The 20,242-nt window shown below is 40.5% G+C and overlaps 1 protein-coding gene across 3 annotated transcripts in view; it reads right to left on the bottom strand.

Moving 5' to 3' along the window:
• Positions 1-19,015, bottom strand: part of Zfp937 (zinc finger protein 937) — a 28,662-nt gene extending 9,647 nt beyond the window's left edge. Inside the window, exons 1-4 of one of the 3 annotated variants that reach the window (XM_030251210.1) lie at positions 18,894-19,009; positions 9,145-9,227; positions 274-400; positions 3-63 (exon numbers count right to left, since the gene is read on the bottom strand). In XM_030251210.1, the coding sequence (XP_030107070.1) occupies positions 3-63; positions 274-307 (95 nt within the window). In that variant the 5' untranslated portion in view covers positions 308-400; positions 9,145-9,227; positions 18,894-19,009. Of the gene's footprint in view, positions 1-2; positions 64-273; positions 401-9,144; positions 9,228-18,893 lie in introns of all 3 variants that reach the window. The other 2 variants (XM_030251209.1, NM_001142411.2) reach the window with 2 other exon arrangements.
• Positions 19,016-20,242: the final 1,227 nt, after the last annotated feature.

Raw genomic sequence — 20,242 nt, 5'->3', positions numbered from 1 at the left:
ACCTTCCATGTCTTCTAGAACTTTGAAAATGTTCTTCAGGATTATGGTCTTCCCAACTGTAGCCTAAATATAATGCCAGAGAATGTATGTCATATTATTGGAAATTAGGCAAAATGTAAATTACTATCTTCAGTGAACCTTAGAACCATGCTTGATTTATTCACTTTGGTCTTCCTCATTCTCAACAAAGATTACAAAAAGAAACACCAATTAAAAAAAACAAAAACACTTCTCCCTATATTTTACAAAGTGAAAAGAAATTCACTGTCTTACCTATAGCAGCAAGATTCCTGTAGGTCTCCAGCATCACATCTCTGTAGAGATTCTTTTGAGAAGGATCCAGCAAAGCCCACTCTTCCTGAGTGAAGTTCACATGCACATCATCATAGGTCACAACACCCTGAAATATTCCAAACATGTGTACATGAGAAAGCATAATAAGGACAACACTGTAAATGTATACTTCATTGAGAATATATTCATATAATTCTGGTGCTTCCTCCAACTATTTCCTGAAACAAATGCTCTTAGGTAATTCCAAATTAATTTTATAAGGAAACTCAGTAACAAACGAAGTTCATCTGTGTCATCTTTGCACCCCTTGGATAGGATAAAGAGTTCCAAGAGAAATGGCAGCTAACAGCCAATAAAGACATACAAGAAAACAGATCAACAGTACTGACCACACATCAGATAAATTGTATGATCGATTGCTAACTACAAAAATGATGAGGATGCTGGTGTATTCTCTCATGCTACCCCAACACTCAGGAGGTAGACACAAGTGTATCTCATTGACGTGGATTCCAGCCCAGGCTAAGCAATGAGTTTTAGGACAGCATGAGGTACATATTAAGACACCGATTGCCCTGCAAACAAATCTATCAATCAATCAAACAAAGAGAAAAGTAGAAAGACCTCAGAGTTCTTTACTGGAGTTCATACAAATAATTGTACATTCATTCCACTGTGTATTCACATTCCAGAAAACTGAAGGGTGCCAGTTTAAACAATAATATTAATAAAATCTTACTAAAAGGGAATGCATGTTTAAACAGTTATAAATGGACAGATAAAAATATCAGCAGTATAAATGTTGACCATGAATTAGTAACATAGGCAAGGAGAGGTGCTCACTAGATGTATTGCCAGTTTTGCAAAAAATTGAGGTTAATTGCCAGTATTACATGGAAGCCCATAACTACCCATTGTACCACGTTCAGGAGTTCTGAGGCCACATTCTGAGGCCACATTCTGAATACTTTGAGAATGAGGCCATAACATATGATGTACATATTCATGCATACATGGAAAATACTCATATTTATTTAAAAAATTGAAAACAAACAAAACAGCTAGTAATAATGCCAACACTTGCTATCGAATGGAATACCCAGGTAGATTTAATGTCATAAATACAAGACATCCTGATACATTTAATATATTGTCTGCCAAATTTCAAAATTCCAGATGTGGATGAAGGTCATAACTACAGCATATGCTTTCATGTACAAAAACTTACATTCTAGGCTCATAAGCTAATAATACAGAGACAAACCTAGCCAGTCATTTTGGCCCACATCTGTTCCCATCACGAAGGAGTCAGAGTTATATGGATTATCAAATTCATAATTCCTACTTTCAGGACAACCAGGGCTACACAGAGATACTTTGTCTTCGATATGAAAAACAGACAAAAAATACATAGTAAAAAATACAAAAAATAACATTCTAGCAAAGTAGCATAGCATTGAATAACAATTACGTCTACAGTATCTTTGTGACTTATGGATAGAGTCTTTAATGGTCAGGACATGATGGCAGAAGAAGGAAGCTGACTGATGAGTTTCAACAACAACAGAGTGGACACAAAGAAAAGGAAAAGGTATGAGTGAGTGTATAGATACTCAAATAATATCCCCATTTTGTAATTGAAAGGCTCCTCTACAAATCCTTCCCTAAGGTCCTCAAAAAAGCCACAGAGGAGAGACAAGTGTTCAGAGTTATCACACTATGTAGGAGCTTTTATGAGTCAATCAACTACACTATAATTCTGGTCACTATAGGCTCATCGTCATCATTTCATGAAAACATGTGCCTTCCAGTTGGTGCCAGCGCCAGGCAACCGTGGGCCTGAACTCAGCGAACAGTACCATGGTCCCCAGAGGACTCTCCAGCCCTCAGCCACCCTAGCACACCCAGGATCTTAGGATCACTGGTGAGTAGAACACAACATCTGTTCCAACATTACCATGCCTGGGACCAGTTGGAACACAGATGCAAGAACCCCACCTGAGCAGTGGCTCAGTGTGGGGAGCCGCAAATGCCATTACAAGATGGCGCTGGTTTCAATAAGCCAACGCCCATGAATATGGGTAAACATCCAATGTGCGCATGTGCATAAGAGTTTTTTGCAGAGTCACTGCCTGGCCCGACGCATATTAATGAGGTACTTGTAGCATAATCAATCAGGTATGGACACATCACTCCTAGGCCTATATAAGCAGCACCAATTCTGGGCCTGGGGTCTCTTCACCTCTGCAATCAAGCTCTCCCAATAAACGTGTGCAGAAGGATCCTGTTTCAGTGTCGTTTTTTTTGCTGGCGAATCAGGCACGGGCAAGAGCTCAGGTTCCTTCAGGTCAGCACTGGTCTACCTTGGTTTCAAATTCAGTGGGCAGACCCATGGTCCCCAAAGGAGACACCACTTCCAGGCAATCTAACACAACCAGGATCTTAGGATCCCAGGAGCTTGGTCACACCAGGATCTAAGGGTCTCAGAGGAAGCTTGACTGCCAAGAACTCTGACACACCTAGAATCTCAGCATCACAAGATCCCAGAATCCCAGGATCACAAAGAAAACTGAACTCTTAGAAGTTCTGACTCATCTGGGATTTCAGGAAGGACAGGCTCCAATCAGATATATCGAGGGCAGGGAGCACTTGAGATAATCAGATGGCTGGAGGCAAGCATAAGAACAGAAACACCAGATACCAAGGTTACTTGGCATTATCAGAATCCAACTCTCCCACCATAGCAAGTCCTGGATATACCATCACACAAGAAAAGCAAGATATGAATCTAAAGTCACTTCCCATGATGATGATGGAGGACTATAAGGACAATAACTTCCTTAAAGAAATACAGGAGAACATATCCAAAAAGGTGAAAGAATTGAACAAAACCATCCAGGATCAAAAAATGGAAGTAGAAACAATAAAAAAAAAATCACTAAGGGAGAAAACTCTGGAAAAAGAAAACCTAAAAATGAAGTCAGGAGCCATAGATGCAAACATAACAAACAGAATACAAGAGATAGAAGAGAGAATCTCAGGTGCAGAAGCTACCATAGAAAACATTGACACAACAATCAAAGAAAATGAAAAATGCAAAAAGCTCCTAACCCAAAACATCCAGGAAATCCAGGACACAATGAGAAGACCAAATAGGTTAGATAAATAGGTTAGAGAAGAAAGATTTACAACTTAAACGACCAGTAAATATCTTCAACAAAATCATGGAAGAAAACTTCGCCAACCTAAAGAAAGAGATGCCCATGAAGATACAAGAAGCCTACAGAATACCAAATAGATTGGACCAGAAAAGAAATTCATCCTGTCACATAATAATCAAAACACCAAATGCACTAAACAAAGAAAGAATAGTAAAAGCAGTAAGGGAAAAAGGTCAAGTAACATATAAAGGCAGACCTATCAGAATTACACCTGACTTCTTGCCAGAGACTATGAAAGCCAGAAGATCCTGGGCAGATTTCATATAGACTCTAAGACAGCACAGGCTACTATACCCAGCAAAACTCTCCATTACCATAGATGGAGAAGCCAAGGTATCCAATAACAAAAACAAATTTACACAACATCTTTCCACAAATCCACCCATTCAAAGGACAATAAAGGGAAAACTCCAACACAAGAAGAGAAACTATGCTCTAGAAAAAGCAAGAAAATAATCTTTCAACAAACCTAAAAGAAGATAACCACATTGTATTGGCTGATTTTGTGTGTCAACTTGACACAGGCTGGCGTTATCACAAAGAAAGGAGCTTCAGTTGGGGAAGTGGCTCCATGAGATCCAGCTTTGGGGCATTTTCTCAATTAGTGATCAAGGGGAAAGGCCCCTTGTGGATGGGACCATCTCTGGGCTGGTAGTCTTGGGTTGTATAAGAGAACAGGCTGAGCAAGCCAGGGAAGCAAGTCAGTAAAGAACATCCTTCTATGGCCTCTGCATCAGCTCCTGCTTCCTGACCTGCTTGAGTTCCAGTCCTGACTTCCTTTGGTGATGAACAGCAGTATGGAAGTGTAAGCTGAATAAACCCTTTCCTCCCCAACTTGCTTCCTGGTAATGATGTTTGTGCAGGAATAGAAACCCTGACTAAGACACACATGAATAAAATTTCAACTCTAATGACAAAAATAACAGGAAGCAACAATGACTTTTCCTTAATATCTCTTAATATCAAAGGACTCAACTTCCCAACAAAAAACATAGAGTAACAAACTGGTTACATAACAGGACCCAACATTTTGCTGCATAAAGGACACCCAACTCACTGACAAGGACAGACACTACCTCAAAGTAAAAGGTTGGAAAACAATTTTCCAAGCAAATGGTCCCAAGAAACAAGCTGGAGTAGCCATACTAATTTCAAATAAAATCAACTTTAAACCTAAAGTTATCAAAAAAGATAAGGAGGGACACTTCATACTCTTCAAAGGTAAAATTTACTAAGATGAACTCACAATTTTGAACATCTATGCTCCAAATGCAAGGGCATCCTTCCACATTCATTAAAGAAACTTTATTAAAGCTAAAAACACAAATTGCACTGCACACAATAATTATGGGAGACTTCAACACCCCACTCTTATCAATGGATATATCTCGGAAACAGAAACTAAACAGAGACACAGTGCAATTAACAGAAGTTATGAACAAATGGATTTAATTGATATTTATAGAACATTTTATCCTAAAACAAAAGGATATACCCTTTTCTCAGCACCTCAGGGTACCTTCTCCAAAATTGACCATATAATTGGTCACAAAAAAGGCCTTAACAGATACAGAAATATTGAAATAATCTCATGCATCCTATCAGATCACCATGGACTAAGACTGATCTTCAATAACAACATAAATAATAGAAAGCCCACATACATGTGGAAGCTGAACAACACTCTACTCAATGATAACTTGCTCAAGGAAGAAATAAGAAAGACGTTAAAGACTTTTAGAGTTTAATGAAAATGAAGCCACAACACACCCAAACTTATGGGACACAAAGAAAGCTTTCCGAAAAGGGAAACTCATAGCTCTGAGGGCCTCCAAAAAGAATCTGGAGAGAGCATACACTAGCAGCTTGACAGCACACCTAAAAGCTCTAGAACTAAAGGAAGCAAATTCACCCAAGAGGAGCAGATGGCAGGAAATAATCAAACTCAGGGCTGAAATCAACCAAATAGAAACAAAAAGAAATTTACAAAGAATCAACCAAACCAGAAGTTGGTTCTTTGAGAAAATCAACAAAACAGATAAACCCTTAGCCATACTAACTAGAGGGCACAAGGACAGTCTCCTAATCAACAAAATCAGACATGAAAAGGGAGACATAACAACAGAATCTGAGGAAATCAAAATATCATCAGATCCTACTACAAAAACCTATACTCAAAACAACTGGAAAACCTGGATGAAATGGACAAATTTCTAGACAGATACCAGGTACCAAAGTTAAATCAGGATCAGATTAATAATCTAAGCAATCCCATATGCCCTAAAGAAATAGAAGCAGTCATTAATAGTCTCCCAACAACAACAACAAAAAAAAGCCCAGGACCAGATGGGTTTAGGGCAGGGTTTTATATGACCTTCAGAGAAGACCTAATTCCAATAATTCTCAAACTGTTTCACAAAATAGAAACAGAAGGTACTGTACCCAATTGATTCTAGGAAGCCACAATTACTCTGATACCTAAACCACATAAAGACCCAAAAAAGAAAGAGAACTTCAGACCAATTTCCCTCATGAATATCAATAAAATCCTTCCAAAACGAATCCAAGACCACATCAAAATGATCATGCATCATGATCAAGTAGGCTTCATTCCAGGGATGCAGAGATAGATTGATATACGGAAATCCATCAGTGTAATCCACTTTATAAATAAACTCAAAGAAAAAAGCTACATGATCATCTCATTAGATGCTGAGAAAGCATTTGACAAAATCCAACACACATTCATGATAAAAATTCTTGAAAAGATCAGGAGTTCAAGGCCCAAACCTAAACATAATAAAAACAATATTGAGCAAACGAGTAGCCAACATCAATCTAAATGGAGAGAAACTTGAAGCAATCCCACTAAAATCAGCGACTAGACGAGGATGCTCCCTCCCTCCCTCCCTATTCAGTATAGTCCCTGAAGTCCTAGCCAGAGCAATTAGACAACAAAAGGAGATCAAAGCGATACAAATAGGAAAGGAAGAAGTCAAAATATCACTATTTGCAGGTGATATGATAGTATATATAAGTGAGTTTAGAGAACTCCTAAACTTGATAAACAGCTTCAGTGAAGTAGCTACATACAATATTAACTCAAACAAATCAGTGGCCTTTCTTTTTTTTAAAAATTTTTTATTAGATATTTTCCTCATTTACATTTCCAATGCTATCCCAAAAGTCCCCCATACCCTCTCCGCCCACTCCCCCCCCTCCCACTTCTTTGCCCTTGCGTTCCCCTGTACTGAGGCATATACAGTTTGCACGACCAATGGGCCTCTCTTTCCACTGATGGCCAGCTAGGCCATCTTCTGATACAGGAGGAGAAAGTGGGGAAGAGCCTTGAAGATATGGGTACAGGGGAAAAATTCCTGAATAGAATAGGAATGGCTGTGCTGTAAGATCAAGAATGGACAAATGGGGCCTCATTAAATTGCAAAGCTTCTGCAAGGCAAAGGACACTGTCAATAACACAATACAGCAACCAACAGATTGGGAAATGATCTTTACCAATCCTAAATCCAATAGGGGGCTAATATCCACTATATATAAAGAACTCAAGAAGTTGGACTCCACAAAACCAAATGACCCATTATAAAATGGGGTACAGAGGTAAACAAAGAATTCTTGACTGAGGAATTCAGAATGGTTCAGAAGAACCTAAAAAATGTTCAACATCTTTAATCATCAGGGAAATGCACATCAAAACAACCCTGAGATTCCAGCTCACACCTGTCAGAATGATTAGATCAAAAACTGAGGTGACAGCAGATGCTGGCAAGGATGTGAAGAAAGAGAAACACCCCTCCACTGCTGGTGAGATTGCAAGCTGGTACAACCACTCTGGAAATCAGTTTAGTCGTTCCTCAGAAAGTTGGACATAGTTCTACCGAAGATCTAGCTATACTACTCCTGGGCATATACCCAGAGGATGCTCCAACTTGTAATAAGGACACATGCTCCACTATGTTCATGGTAGCCATATTTATAATAGTCAGAAGCTGGAAAGAACAAGATACAGAAATGGATGCTCACAGTCATCCATTAGATGGACCACAGGGTCCCCAGTGAAGGAGCTAGAGAATGTACCCAAAGCTGAAGGGGTTTGCAGCCCCCTAGGAGGAAGGAACAACAATATGAGCTAACTGGTAACCCCAGAGCTCCCTGGGACTAAGCCATCAATCAAAGAAAACACATGGAGGGACTCTTGGCTCTAGCTGCATATGTAGCAGAGGATGGCCTAGTTAATGGGAGGAGAGCCTCTTGGTCCTGTGAAGGTTGTTTGCCCTAGTATGGGGAAATGCCTAGGCCAGGAAGCAGGAGTAGGTGGGTTGGGGAGCAAGGAGTGGGGGAAGGGTATAGGGGATTTTTTTATAGGGGAAACTAGGAAAGGGGATAACATTTGAAATGTAAATAAAGAGCATATCTAATAAAACAATAGAAAAAAATAAGCAGTCTAAATTCAATAATCCGTATAGTCTGGAACAGTCCGTAAACTCTTCAAAAGTTCAAAGACTGCTTTGTCAGTCTAAGCAATCTCTTGACTGCCACATATTGTGATATCAGATAACATTTTGTGTTTTTCCAGTATACAATAGTCCAGACTACCCATTCATATTTCAATAGTGAGAAATGTGTATATGGGAACAAAACAAGAAAATTCAAGAGGGCAAACAGGAAACTCTGTAGCTGTCTCAGACACATGGGGCTTCAGTTTCAAAGTGCTTACATGGCTCTATCCCTGCAACTTCTCATACATCTCTCAGTTTCAGTACTTCCACTCCCTATATGCATCTCTCCATGGCAGATTCTCATATCATAGGTATCTCAACATTTTGTGGTCTCAAAATGCAACTGAGGCACCATCCTCATAGGTGCATGCAATGAACTCTCACAGAATCCTCACTGGAGCTCTGACTCTGCCAAATATAGATAGCTGAAATAGTGTTGAACTGACACCAGAACTGAAGAATCCATGACCATAATTTTGCATCTTCCTTGTTTCCAGAACCAGCACAATATGGGTAAGCCTGTGAAGATTGGCTTCTAAATTGAGACGGACCCTGCCACAGGTGGACCATAGTTGCAGTAGGTTTCATATGAAGTTCCTTCCTGGGACTAGGTATCACTTTGCCTACTCATTCCATTAACTGAATGCTTAACAGAAGGGAATCTTACCCTTAGGGCACCTTCTTATGCTTCCAATGCAGAGCAAGGACTTTCTCTTTAATGGTGATAATATCCTTGAAAATCCCTGCCTCTGATTCAGCACTGACTACCATTTGAAATTTCCTAGTGCTGTTTTTTTCTTTTCAAACCACAGACTTTGCATTTCTTTCTACACCACTAGTTTTGTTTGTTTTTGTTTTGTTTTTTTCCACTGAAGTCCTGAATGTGTTACAGGTAATAACCATCCAACAGACTCAATATTCCAACTAAGAATCAGCCCCTTATCTTTTGATTCTGCTTCCTCAATTTCAGAGGTCATGGATAGAATGAAAAACATTTGTGGCCAAACTATCACACATGACCTCTAGCTAAATTTTTTCATATCACTATTTCCCCTTGAAATCCTATGACCTCACCTTACTCTGCCCATAATAGTCTAAACAGTGGCACCTACCAGGTCCTACAAGAACAGTAGATGAAGATCTGTGTACAGCTTTCTATGCCTTTGCCATCTCAGTCCTTATGTCTTCCACATTCCTTCAAAAGAAAACATTCACAGGTTCTGTCCAGAATTAAAATCAGTTTTTTTGTGTATCATTTTTTTGTTCTAACTTGCTACTCAGGAAATGAACAGTTTTTCTTGATGCTTCTTTCAGATCACAGTACATCATTTTGAGAACATAAGGTAGAAATGGAAGTTAGATAATACAGGCCAAAATATGGGCATACACTGTTTCCTGGCTTGCTCTCTTGTTTGGTCACTGTCTCATGCTCAGATAATTAGCTCTCTTACCCTGCCCAGATCCCCTTGCCTAGGGAGATTGCCACCCTCTGTGGAAGTGGCTTCAATCATCAGTCACCAATCTACACAACCTCTCACAGACACACTAACCAGCCACTCTGAAGGGGCACACCCTCAACTGAGGTTCCCTCAGATGAATAGATGCTCTGAAATGTTGAAAACTGAAGCTGATTATGACACATAGATGATAATATATGAGAAAGTTTTAATAACCCTTAACTAATGTCTTTCCCACACCAATCATTTTATTAAACCCCAAACACTGGTGATTATTACAACTGGAAAACATAGATATGCCAATAAATGCACAGATTCTGCCAAATACAGATCGCTGAAGTAGTGATGAACTGACACCAGAACTGAAGAATCCATGACCATAATTTTGCATCTTCCTTGTTTCCAGAACCAGCACAATATGGGAATCTTCAGGATCAAGAAGAGAAAACTAAAATTGATTCTCCACAGAAAGTCCCCAAACTAACAAACTCATGACACTATAGATTAAATTTTCAGAAGACAAAATAGGTGGCAACACTAATTAAAGTACAGACAAACCAATAAATATAGACAGCCCCTCAAATAAGAAATATGGGATTATAGTCAAAAATCAAAGAAACCACTGGCCAGCACTCACCCTGTGGGCCGTGGTAGTTTCCTTTGCCAATAAAAGAAAATGGATTAGGGGGCTATTCCAGTTGGAGAGATATGCTTAAAGCATACAAATGTTTCAACATCGGAGAAAACTAAAATGTACTAAAAAATACTACTAAAAAGTATCGCCCTTTTCATGATAAGGAAAAGATGTCTGTTAGGATCACTTAGAAGTCATTTTGTTTCCTATGATTAATGACTGCATACAAATATGCACCGGTGGTAGGAAATACAAACTTTTAAAAACCAAATGCAAGAAAGATCTTTCAAAAACAGTGCACGGTTTGTACTATACCCCAAACAGTTTCTTTGGTAGTAACTGCTTTATAAGTTATAAGCACATTTGAAAACATACTCTCTTCCCATTTTAATATGTGTTTGTGTGTGAGACTGAATGTTTTCCACGGACATAGAGGTGACACATAGGGGAAGAGGGTGTCAGATATCCTAATCTAAAGGAGCAGGAGCCTCCGAACTTGGGTTTGAATGTTTGTATATGAACTCACGTCAACCCTAAAAAGAATAGCTGCTCACTGACCTGCCCAGCCCACTTAGTACTTGTTATCCAATAAGCAAACAGATTTTCAAAGATGAACAATATGAAAACCCTAAGTATAGAAGTAAATAAATGAACCCTGAGAACCTGGTGCCTCAGTATTAAGATGTTGGTTGCTGGACCAGGTAGGATGCCGCCAGACCTTCTCCACTTTCAGTTACCTAAGTCCAAATACTCCATATTGTCCCTAGTGTAGCAGCTTCCTCTTCTCTTTCCATGCCTCCTGGAGATACAACAGACCATTCCCATCTTCCCTTCTCTTCATGCGCCATCTCTGTATCTGATACTGCAACTATGGGCAGACAGCCCCTGCTCAACCACAAGCCATCCTTGTCAGAAGACTAGGTAGTCTGTCCAAAGACCTACACTAGTGTCTGTTACCTCAGACCCAGTTCTCACAGTTGACCTTAGCACTGGAACACAATTCTCAGGGGGAAGTTCCTCTCCCTGTGCCCATGCTTCCTGTAAACACCACAGAGCATCCATAACTGTCCTTTTCCCTCCTCAACTATGTCCCAGCCCTAACTTCGGCACACACCTCTTCTCAACCACATGCCACTCTTGCCCGAAAACCAGGCAGGCTGTCCAGAGAACTAACACATTACCTAGTAGCCTAGATGCACTTTTCTGTTTCTGCTACTAATGGTCTAGAACATAAGAGGCACTTGACCTCTCTTCTATCAAGTGTCCTATTGATTCCTAAGGTCATTTTTTTCCTTGATTCCTCTTCCCCCAACTTCCAAAACCAGCAAGCACTGACCCTTGAAAACACCCCAAAATAGATCAGTAAATAAGGCAACACTCATCCAACAAACTGTCTAAAAATCCAGAGAACAAACAGAAATTCAAAAACAAAATGCCCACCCTAAGAAGGCAAACCCAGGCTGGAAAGATGGCTCAGCCGTTAACAGCTAGGCTCACAGCCCAAAATATAAGAGAAGACAAACCAAGAAATCAGCAGCTAGACCTATAATCACACCAAACCTAGATGCCCAGACACCAGCTTAGGAACATAATCAATAACAGCCAGGAAAATATGTCACCAAAGGAACAAAACTATCCCCCCACAGCAAGTCCTGCATATTCCAATATAGGTGAAAGCATAAAGAAAAGACCGTAAAACCAACTATGCGAAGATGATAGAAGTCCTTAAAGAGGAAATGGATAAATCTCTTTCTAAAAATCGCAGAAAGCACAATCAAACAACTGGAAAAGAAAAGAAAAAAGAAAAACGAATTCCATATATAAAGGGAAGAAAAATCAAGTAAAAAAGTGAAGAAAACATAACTGTTCATAACCTAAAAATGGAAATAGAAACAATTAAGAAAGTACAAACTGAGGGAACCCTAGCAAGGAATCTTTTGGACTGCAACGAGGAACTATAGAGGCAAGGTTCACCCACAGAATAGAGATTAAAGACAGAATCTCAGACATTGAAGGTACAATGTAAGGAATAAATACACAGGATAGAGAGAGTTCCATCTAAAAATTCATAACAATTTATAACATGAACATTGATTCCAAAGCTATGTCATGAGAAAACTCAGAATTTGCAACAGGATTATACACAGTACACACACTGGCACAATGTGACATATACTCTTACAACAAAGATATAATAATCAAGAATGTATATAAGATTTGTGAAAAATGATGGAATGTAGGAAAAAAAACAAAAAATATAAGCTTAAAAATATATTCAAGTCATCACCAAAATACCTAAGGAAACTACACCAGTAATAATTTGAACTTGACCTATGTTAGTGTGATTGTATGTATACACAAATTAAATAAACACAGACTTCATGAGTCCTGTACATATAACTCAGTGTTCCCTAAACTGCTGTATTTTGACCTTCCAGCTATTATTGATCTGTCTCCATGCTCTAGAGCTTTTTCTGTAAATGAAGGTGATCAGAAAGGTGGACTATGAGTGTGCAGCCCCTCATGACCCCTTGTGGTTTCATGCAGACCCAGCCTTACTGAAGCCCAGCCAAAACGATGTTGAAGAATAACTAAGTGTTTGCTTCATGTCACATGGATTATGTCACAGGATGTGCAGTCTGTCCAATCTACCTACCCAACAGCATGCACACCTGAGAAGTTCTGCATCTCAGAAACTCCTTTTGTACCCTGCAACTGAATTTCCATGAATCGTGCCATTGGGACTGGACATAGTGGAAAAGAAAATGGATTCTTATCATATATTATTAAAGGGTCATCCCTATCACCTCCTGTAGTGGCTATTCCTGGTTGTCAACTTGACAATATTTGTAATGAACTACAATCCGGAATTGGAAGGCTCACCAGTGACCCTTATCTGGAGGCTTGGAGATCCTTATCTGGATCTTGGTTTGAAGATCTTGAGCCATAGTGGCTATGGATTCCAGAAGATTGAATCTCCGAGTTTAAGGAACACACCTTTAATCTGGGCTACACCTTTCATCCAGGATTAAAGGTGTGGTGGAACACACCTTTAATCTGGGCTACACCTTCTGCTGCAGACAATATAAGGACATTGGAAGAAGGGAGTCTAGCTCTTGCTCTTGCTTCTTTGCCTGCTTGCTGCGTGAGCCTGAGTAACTGCTAGATCCTTGGACTTTCATTCACAGCTGCGACTGAACAATTGTTGGGAATTGGGCTGCTGACTGTAAGTCATCAATAAATTCCTTTACTATCTAGAGACTGTCCATAAGTTCTGTGACTCTAGAGAACCCTGACTAATACACCTCCTTTCTATCAATTTCTAAACTTCTTATAAAATTTGTTATACAAAACTGAATGTGGAATGCAAGGGTCAGTACTTTTGGAAACCAGACCTCCAGTTTCCCAGTCTGTCTCCCTATTGTATGCACAGCAAACAACTGCCTTTGTCAACACACTGGACAGCTTTACACTGCCAGTGCTCTTAAGCCTCCCCCTCCCAGGAAATCCACACTCAGGGAGGGGAATAGGACAAGGGCTGGGGCTCAGATCACCACTCACTGCAGATCAGACTCTGAGAGCTCAGCAGGCATGTTCTCCTGGCCTGGGGACAGTGTTCCCCACACTAACCATGGCATAGCTTGTGGTCTTCCTCACAGCTTGCTACAGATGCATGCTAGGAGAATTCTGGAAAGAGCCTGCAAGCTACTTTCCACTGGTGATCTTGATTGCTAGGCCTGCCCAGCTGGGCCTCAGGACAGTAGCAGTTTCTCTACTAAGGGATCAGAGAGCAAATGACTCAGACAGCTGAAGCCTTCCTAACTCTGCCCTTCCACCCTAGGTGCAGACAGAGAGCCCTAGTCTGGGGAAATTGTATTTAATAGAATGTTCCAGTCTCCCAGAGCACTTATTTTCTTCTTCCAAGACACTGGGTCCTTTGTTTGCATAGTCCATTACACACACAATGTCCAATGCAGCCATCTCTACTCATGGTTGGGAAATCCTGCAGCCAAACTTCAGTCAAATTCAAACAGTAACAATAATTAAAGCCAAACATGGTCCTGAATTTTAAAGCAAGGTGCAGTTAATGGGAGGTGAATGGAAAAAAAAAAAAAAAAAAGGACATGGATGCTCCTATGTAACATAAGGACAATGTTTACTACACATGAAAGGGAGAACATCTGGGAGAGTCCAGAAGGGATAAATGTGGAGAGAGGAAGGAGGGGAGAAGCAAGAGCCAGACCAAGAGATCAGGCTGATGAATGCTAGATATAAAAGAGCAGGCAACCAACAGGATTGGATTACAGGAGGAATGGCAGCTAGGAGAAGGGCAGCCTAACCCCCAGGCTACAAGGCTAGGTATGCCTGTAGCAGGTAGGGACTGAGGCCTGCAGAGAGAACCTGTCAGGCAGGTTTGCTTTGATTTGTTAAATAGCCCTCTCAGCTATTTGTTCCAGAGTTTCAGACTTAAAAGTAGGGAGAAAGGAGAGGATGAAATGATTCAATTATACTCTTAAAGGTTGTGTTTAGAGCTTGAAACATACATTATGGTCCAATATTTTTCAGAGACTAAACATATACTAGAACCTTCAAGTATTACTCATATTGTGTATTTTCAGACAAAACAAGAAATATTAATATTAGGCACAGCCACACAGGTTTGTCTAGATCTTGTATAGCTTGAATCAGAGTAAATACAAAATTTGGTTTCTAGATAGAAGTTCAGTTCCTTATTCAGATTCCTGATTGCCCGGCTCTGGGAGCCTCCTAGATGCCCAGTTGGGACTTTTACTGATTGTCTAAAACTGACTGACTACTCATTGCTATTGTCAACTACTGTCAAAGCAGAAAGGCCCTCACCTTCCTTCTTCCCCCTCCTTTTCTGTGCTGTGATTACACCAGCTTCAAAGTTGGTCAGAGAACTCAATGCTTACACAGGTCCCTCTTTATTTGTAGTCCCCTCACCCCAATCCAGGGAGGTTGGAGGACACCCATTCACTGGTCTATATCTCTTCTCACTGACCAGTTGGAGCCCGGCCTTAAAGGAACAGCAGGACAGACTTCCAAGCACAGGGCAGCAGAGTCTTGATCAGGTGTTCACAGCAAATCTTGACTACACAGCAGAAGGAAAGGGTGAGCTACAGGAGATGTTGCTCTAAACACACACAGATAGGAAACATCTTTAGAAAAAGAAAAAATTTCTTAATGAATAGGAAACACTGGCGAATAAAAATGAGGTCAGAATGGCGATGCATAAAGAATATGAAAATTTAAAAGTAATACCAACAATTGACTTTTTTAAAAAAGACAACCATTGCTGAGGGCCAGCCCAATGCGGGGTGCTTCTTTTCTTGTGGGTTCATCTTAAGGCAGCGGAGGGGGAAGAGTGAAGGTGGAGGGTAAGACTTTGTCTTATGAGTTTCTGAAGTAAGACTTTGTCTTATGAGAAATTTAGGGTTGCTGTATAATAAAAAGTTTACTTTTCTAAGTTTAAGTTACTATGCCATTGTAGCTGACCTGCCTTCTGTGATCCTGAAGCCAGAAACTGCAGTTTCTGGCACTTAGCACCTCTTCCTCAAGCCACAAAGGATTCAGTAAATAGCCTTTGTTCTATCTCAGCAGGGATTGCTGGGATCTAACTTTCAGCCTCCTTGGAAGTCTCAGGAAGAGAAGACATTAGAGAAGTGATTATAGAATTTATTACTAGTTGTAAAAAGTTTCTTATAAAAACTAACTAAGGGGGAAAGGTTCCTAAATCGGGAAACAAACAAACAAAAAAAAAAAATCCTCTAAGATTAGTATAATTGGGGAAAGGCAAAGTCTCCTCTATTGATCTCCACTGCCCTTGATCTCTTTGTGCTCAGTACTTATACATCTTTCAGAATACACGATCACATGTTACAAAGTTCATCACAAGTTCACACAAAAAAATCAAATTGTAAATTGAAATACAAGTTTACAACAGCGAATGTTTACATGCATATCCATTAGGAGTAATTATATGGCTAAATATCCATCACCTGTCTGAGCTCCACAGGTTCACTGAAGGTTTAAAACCATAACTAATGTATTAGTGAAGTTTTGTATAGATAAAGCCAGTTGAAATTTTATCTTCTGTCCTAGTACCTATAATAAATCATTAGTTGCTTTTTAATGACCTTTGGTTAATTGTTTTACAACCTCTTGGAATGTGCTCTGAGTAGGAGAAAGTCTGGTTACCATCTAACAGAAATTAACTGGTGACACCTGAGACACTGGCAGAGTTCTCATTGCAGCTTTGACTATCAGAAAGGGACCTAATAGAAGTCCCATTATAAAAGAGCTTAATAATCACAGATATAATTTTAGGAATTCTTATAGGATCATCATAAAGACTTAAGTCATTTATTAGTCTACATAGCATCACTACCAGACAGTACATCTTTGTGGATCTGCAGAGGGGTGTGCTCCTACTTAGTGATTGTTATATATGTTTAATAATAACAGGAAAAGCATATTAATAGCAGGAACCTTTCCCAAAATTAGTCCCTCACAGCCTAGCTTAATGAGGGCTCACCTGTCGCAGATTATATAATAATCCGAGGCAGGCCACTTCAGGATGATCACCTGCTAGTTATTAGCTTGTCCCATTACGGCTCCTGACAAAATATAATTGAAAGAACACATAGGGATAATGATTTTGAAAAGAGCTGGCCCTTCCCTGTTAGAAGGAATGGCATTAATATGATAGTGTTTGACCTTGTCCCTATGTGCAAAGTTAGCAGCTGAGATCTCTAACCTGACACACAGCCAATAACATGTGTTTCAAATTTCTGAGCTGACTTAACTGTGTCAACAAGGACTGGAAATATCTATATACATCCCTTAAATGGAAATTCAGTATTCAATAATCTCAGGTTAAATTGTACACCACCAATTTTAAAACACTGTTGTGGTAAAATTCTTCATCTCAAAAATCTAGGAAGTTTCTTCATCAATAGGAAGCAAGGCCATTGCCCGGGGAGCATGAGACTGGGATCAAAGGTGCCTGAGTCAACATAGCTTGTCTTAGAAACACTTCTATTACAGGGAAGAAGATGCAGCTCTCCTAGAATAAGATACCTTCCCCAGGGAGCAATCACTCCACAAACAATTACAAGATTAATTAAGAAAAATCTCTTTAATTGCAGCATATATTCAGCTCTGGCTAATGCTTAGAGAAGAGACAGCCCAGAACAGATTTTACACTCCACATATGGTGTCTCATGTAAGTCTCTCTTAGGTTCCAGCCCTGGGCAATGTTTTAAACAATTTAAATATGGACTAGAGACTGCAAGTCCCACAGATGGGGGACTTACACAGAATAGATATAATCAGAATTATTTCTTAAATAAATCAGTGCCCTGAAACAGCAGGTCATTCATCAGTGACAGGGTTCTGAGATAGAGGAGCCAGAAGATGCGAAGGTTGGAAAAGTTGAAGGGAGAAAGTATCAAAGCTGGGATGGGGGTGTCTTGGACGGGCTCTGTCTTAGGCCACACAGGCTTCTGGAGAATATCAGCCTGTATACTTCTTACAGGGACAAAATGGAACAAAATAGGAGACTTTTGTGAAGTCAGCACAAACTACCATGAATGGGGAAAAACACAGGAAGGATCTAATAGAAGAACGTTGTACAAAAGGAACACTGAATATCTCAAAAACATTCCTGACCAAGCCCACACTGGACTCGGGACTGATAACCATAGCCGCATGTGGTGGGATCTCAGGATCTGAAGCAAGCCATCCCTGAAGGCCCTGGCCCCAGACCACCACCCGCTCTCCCAAGCACCATCCTTGCTTTAGAGAAGGAGCTCTATTTTATTCTCAGCACTTCAGGGCCTTAGGGGAAGCCTAAACCCCAGGCTGTCATTGGCTCTGGAGACTGAGAAGGGGCTGGGCCATTCTCCATTCATGAAGGCCTCATAGAAAGCCTTGCTGGATCAGGCCAGTCCTCAGCACAGCAGTGTTTTTCCTTTTCAGTTATCACCAAGTGTAGTCTTGTCCACGTGGCAAAACTATGCTTTGCTCAAGAAGAAAACCGGACCTTTATGGCACACCAGGCCTTAATGTTGGTCGTGACCCTATTTTGCCCCTTAGAGCCACTTGTTAGAGGCCTGTTCTTTGATATCAGGATGGGCCTAGTTCATGATTGTAAACCAGATTTGTCTCCTTTGTTATGGTTTATAGACAAATGTCTGGACAATCTTGGTAAACAAACACATATACTAGCATCCTATTATCCTTGGGGTGTTTTAGAGGCAGTCCTCCCTCAGCTACATTCTACTTGGTGTCACTATAAGTTTTGGTAAATCCTTTACATCATCAATTTTACGCTTCTAAATCACAGCTCAACATTGGAGTGCTACCCAACACACGAGGTGCCTTTTACAGCTTCCACAAAATCAAAGCCAAAGGGATCTTACACCTACAAACCTACATATTAAAGGGCTAAATGCTAAGGCCCAGAACTTCCTGAAGATACAGAGAAACTAAAGCTCTCCGCGTCTGACTTCTTGCCAAGGATGTTTCTACACAGAAGCCCTTTCCCCAAATGCTTTGTGCAGATGCAGCCACCCTAGTGAGGTTATTCAGAGGCCACCTCCGGCTCCAGGGAGAGAACAGGACCACAGGGAACCTCACAAGTCACTGCTTCTGTCTGGCTGTTATTTATCACGGAGCCCCAGGGACGACCCACGACTCCAGTTCCCTCTGCTCATCCGCCTTTTGTGGGACATGGCCCTGCACTTACCATGTCGGGACTTCTAAGCTTGTCTGAGCCTGCACACAGAACACGCCAAGAAGATACACTCCAGATTGCTCAGCTTCAGAGAGGAGGACCTTGCAGGAAAGCTCCCGGAAAAGCCCGCCTTCTCCTCCGATTACAGGACCGCGTATATGTGCTGATTGGCTAGTGAGTCTTGAGTGACATAAGCACCACCTTTAGGGTTAGAGTGTGCGGAAGGGACAGCCTGGAATAATTCCAGGCACAGGCTTCTAGTCAGAGGCCAGTCTTTTTGCATATCTGCAGAGCTTTTCATTTCAGTACAACTTGTGTTTGTTTTCCCACCCAAGTCCGGGGACGATCCACAACTCCAGCTTCTGGATGCTGAGCTACCTGCTTCTCCCCTTTGTGGGCAGTGACCCAGTACAATTGCATAGTAGGAGCTGTCCTAAGTCCCAATCACAGCACCAGTACTTTCCCTTCTTCCTCCTGCATTCAAGGTCCATAACTTGCATAGCCCATTTCTCAACTTACAGTGGAGTTATCCTGTCCCACAAGTGGAAGGGTGCCCAGAGTATTAACTATGAAAGAAAGATATTAGGAAACAAGTGTTTTGTTTTGTGTCTTTTTCAGGGTTCAGGTAAAGTGCAAGTACTTTTTGCCTAACAGTTACCAGTCAACCCTCAGAGCCAAGCAGGAAGCACATGACAAACACTGTGGAGCATTCTTGTTAACCAGCTCATCTTCCTCAGGGCTTTGGCAAAACAAACAAACAAACAAACAAACAACAAACCCCACAGCTGTATTAGTAAAGTTTCTCTAGATAAAGAGAACTGATAGAATCAGTCTATCATGTTGGAAATGGATTTATTAGAATGGCTCAAGAGTTGTTTCGTTCTACTAGCCCAACAGTGGAAAGTTGAAGAATCCAGTAGTGGTTCAGTCCATGTGGTCACATGCCTCAGCTGGTCTTCAGTATATATCAGAATTTTAAAGAAATAAGCTCTAATGCCTGGTTTTTTAAAAATTAATTTGCTAGACAAAGGCAGGGCAAGTAGACAAAGAGAAAGAGGCATCTATCATCTTCAGTGTCCTTTATGTATATAAGCCACCACCATAAGGTGTGGCCTAGATTAAAGATGGATCTGTCAACTCAAATGATTCAGATTATATAAGGGTTTTTCCAATTCAAAAGCTATAATTCAGGGGGGAAAAAAGCCCACAATAGCCAACTATTTGGGCTTTAGCTAATTCCAGATATATTTAACTTGACTACCAAAATAGCCAGTACAACTATCTAGACAAGGACAGATAAGATTTTTTTTTCCTTGTGGCAGGCAAGGAGAGCATGGGAGCCATTTCCAAAGCAATGATTT

The sequence above is a fragment of the Mus musculus genome, chromosome 2 (genome assembly GCF_000001635.26).
Source record: "Mus musculus strain C57BL/6J chromosome 2, GRCm38.p6 C57BL/6J".
NCBI classification, from domain to species: domain Eukaryota; kingdom Metazoa; phylum Chordata; class Mammalia; order Rodentia; family Muridae; genus Mus; species Mus musculus.
Note: the sequence above shows the minus strand (reverse complement) of the source record. Positions and strands in the feature narration are given on the sequence as shown.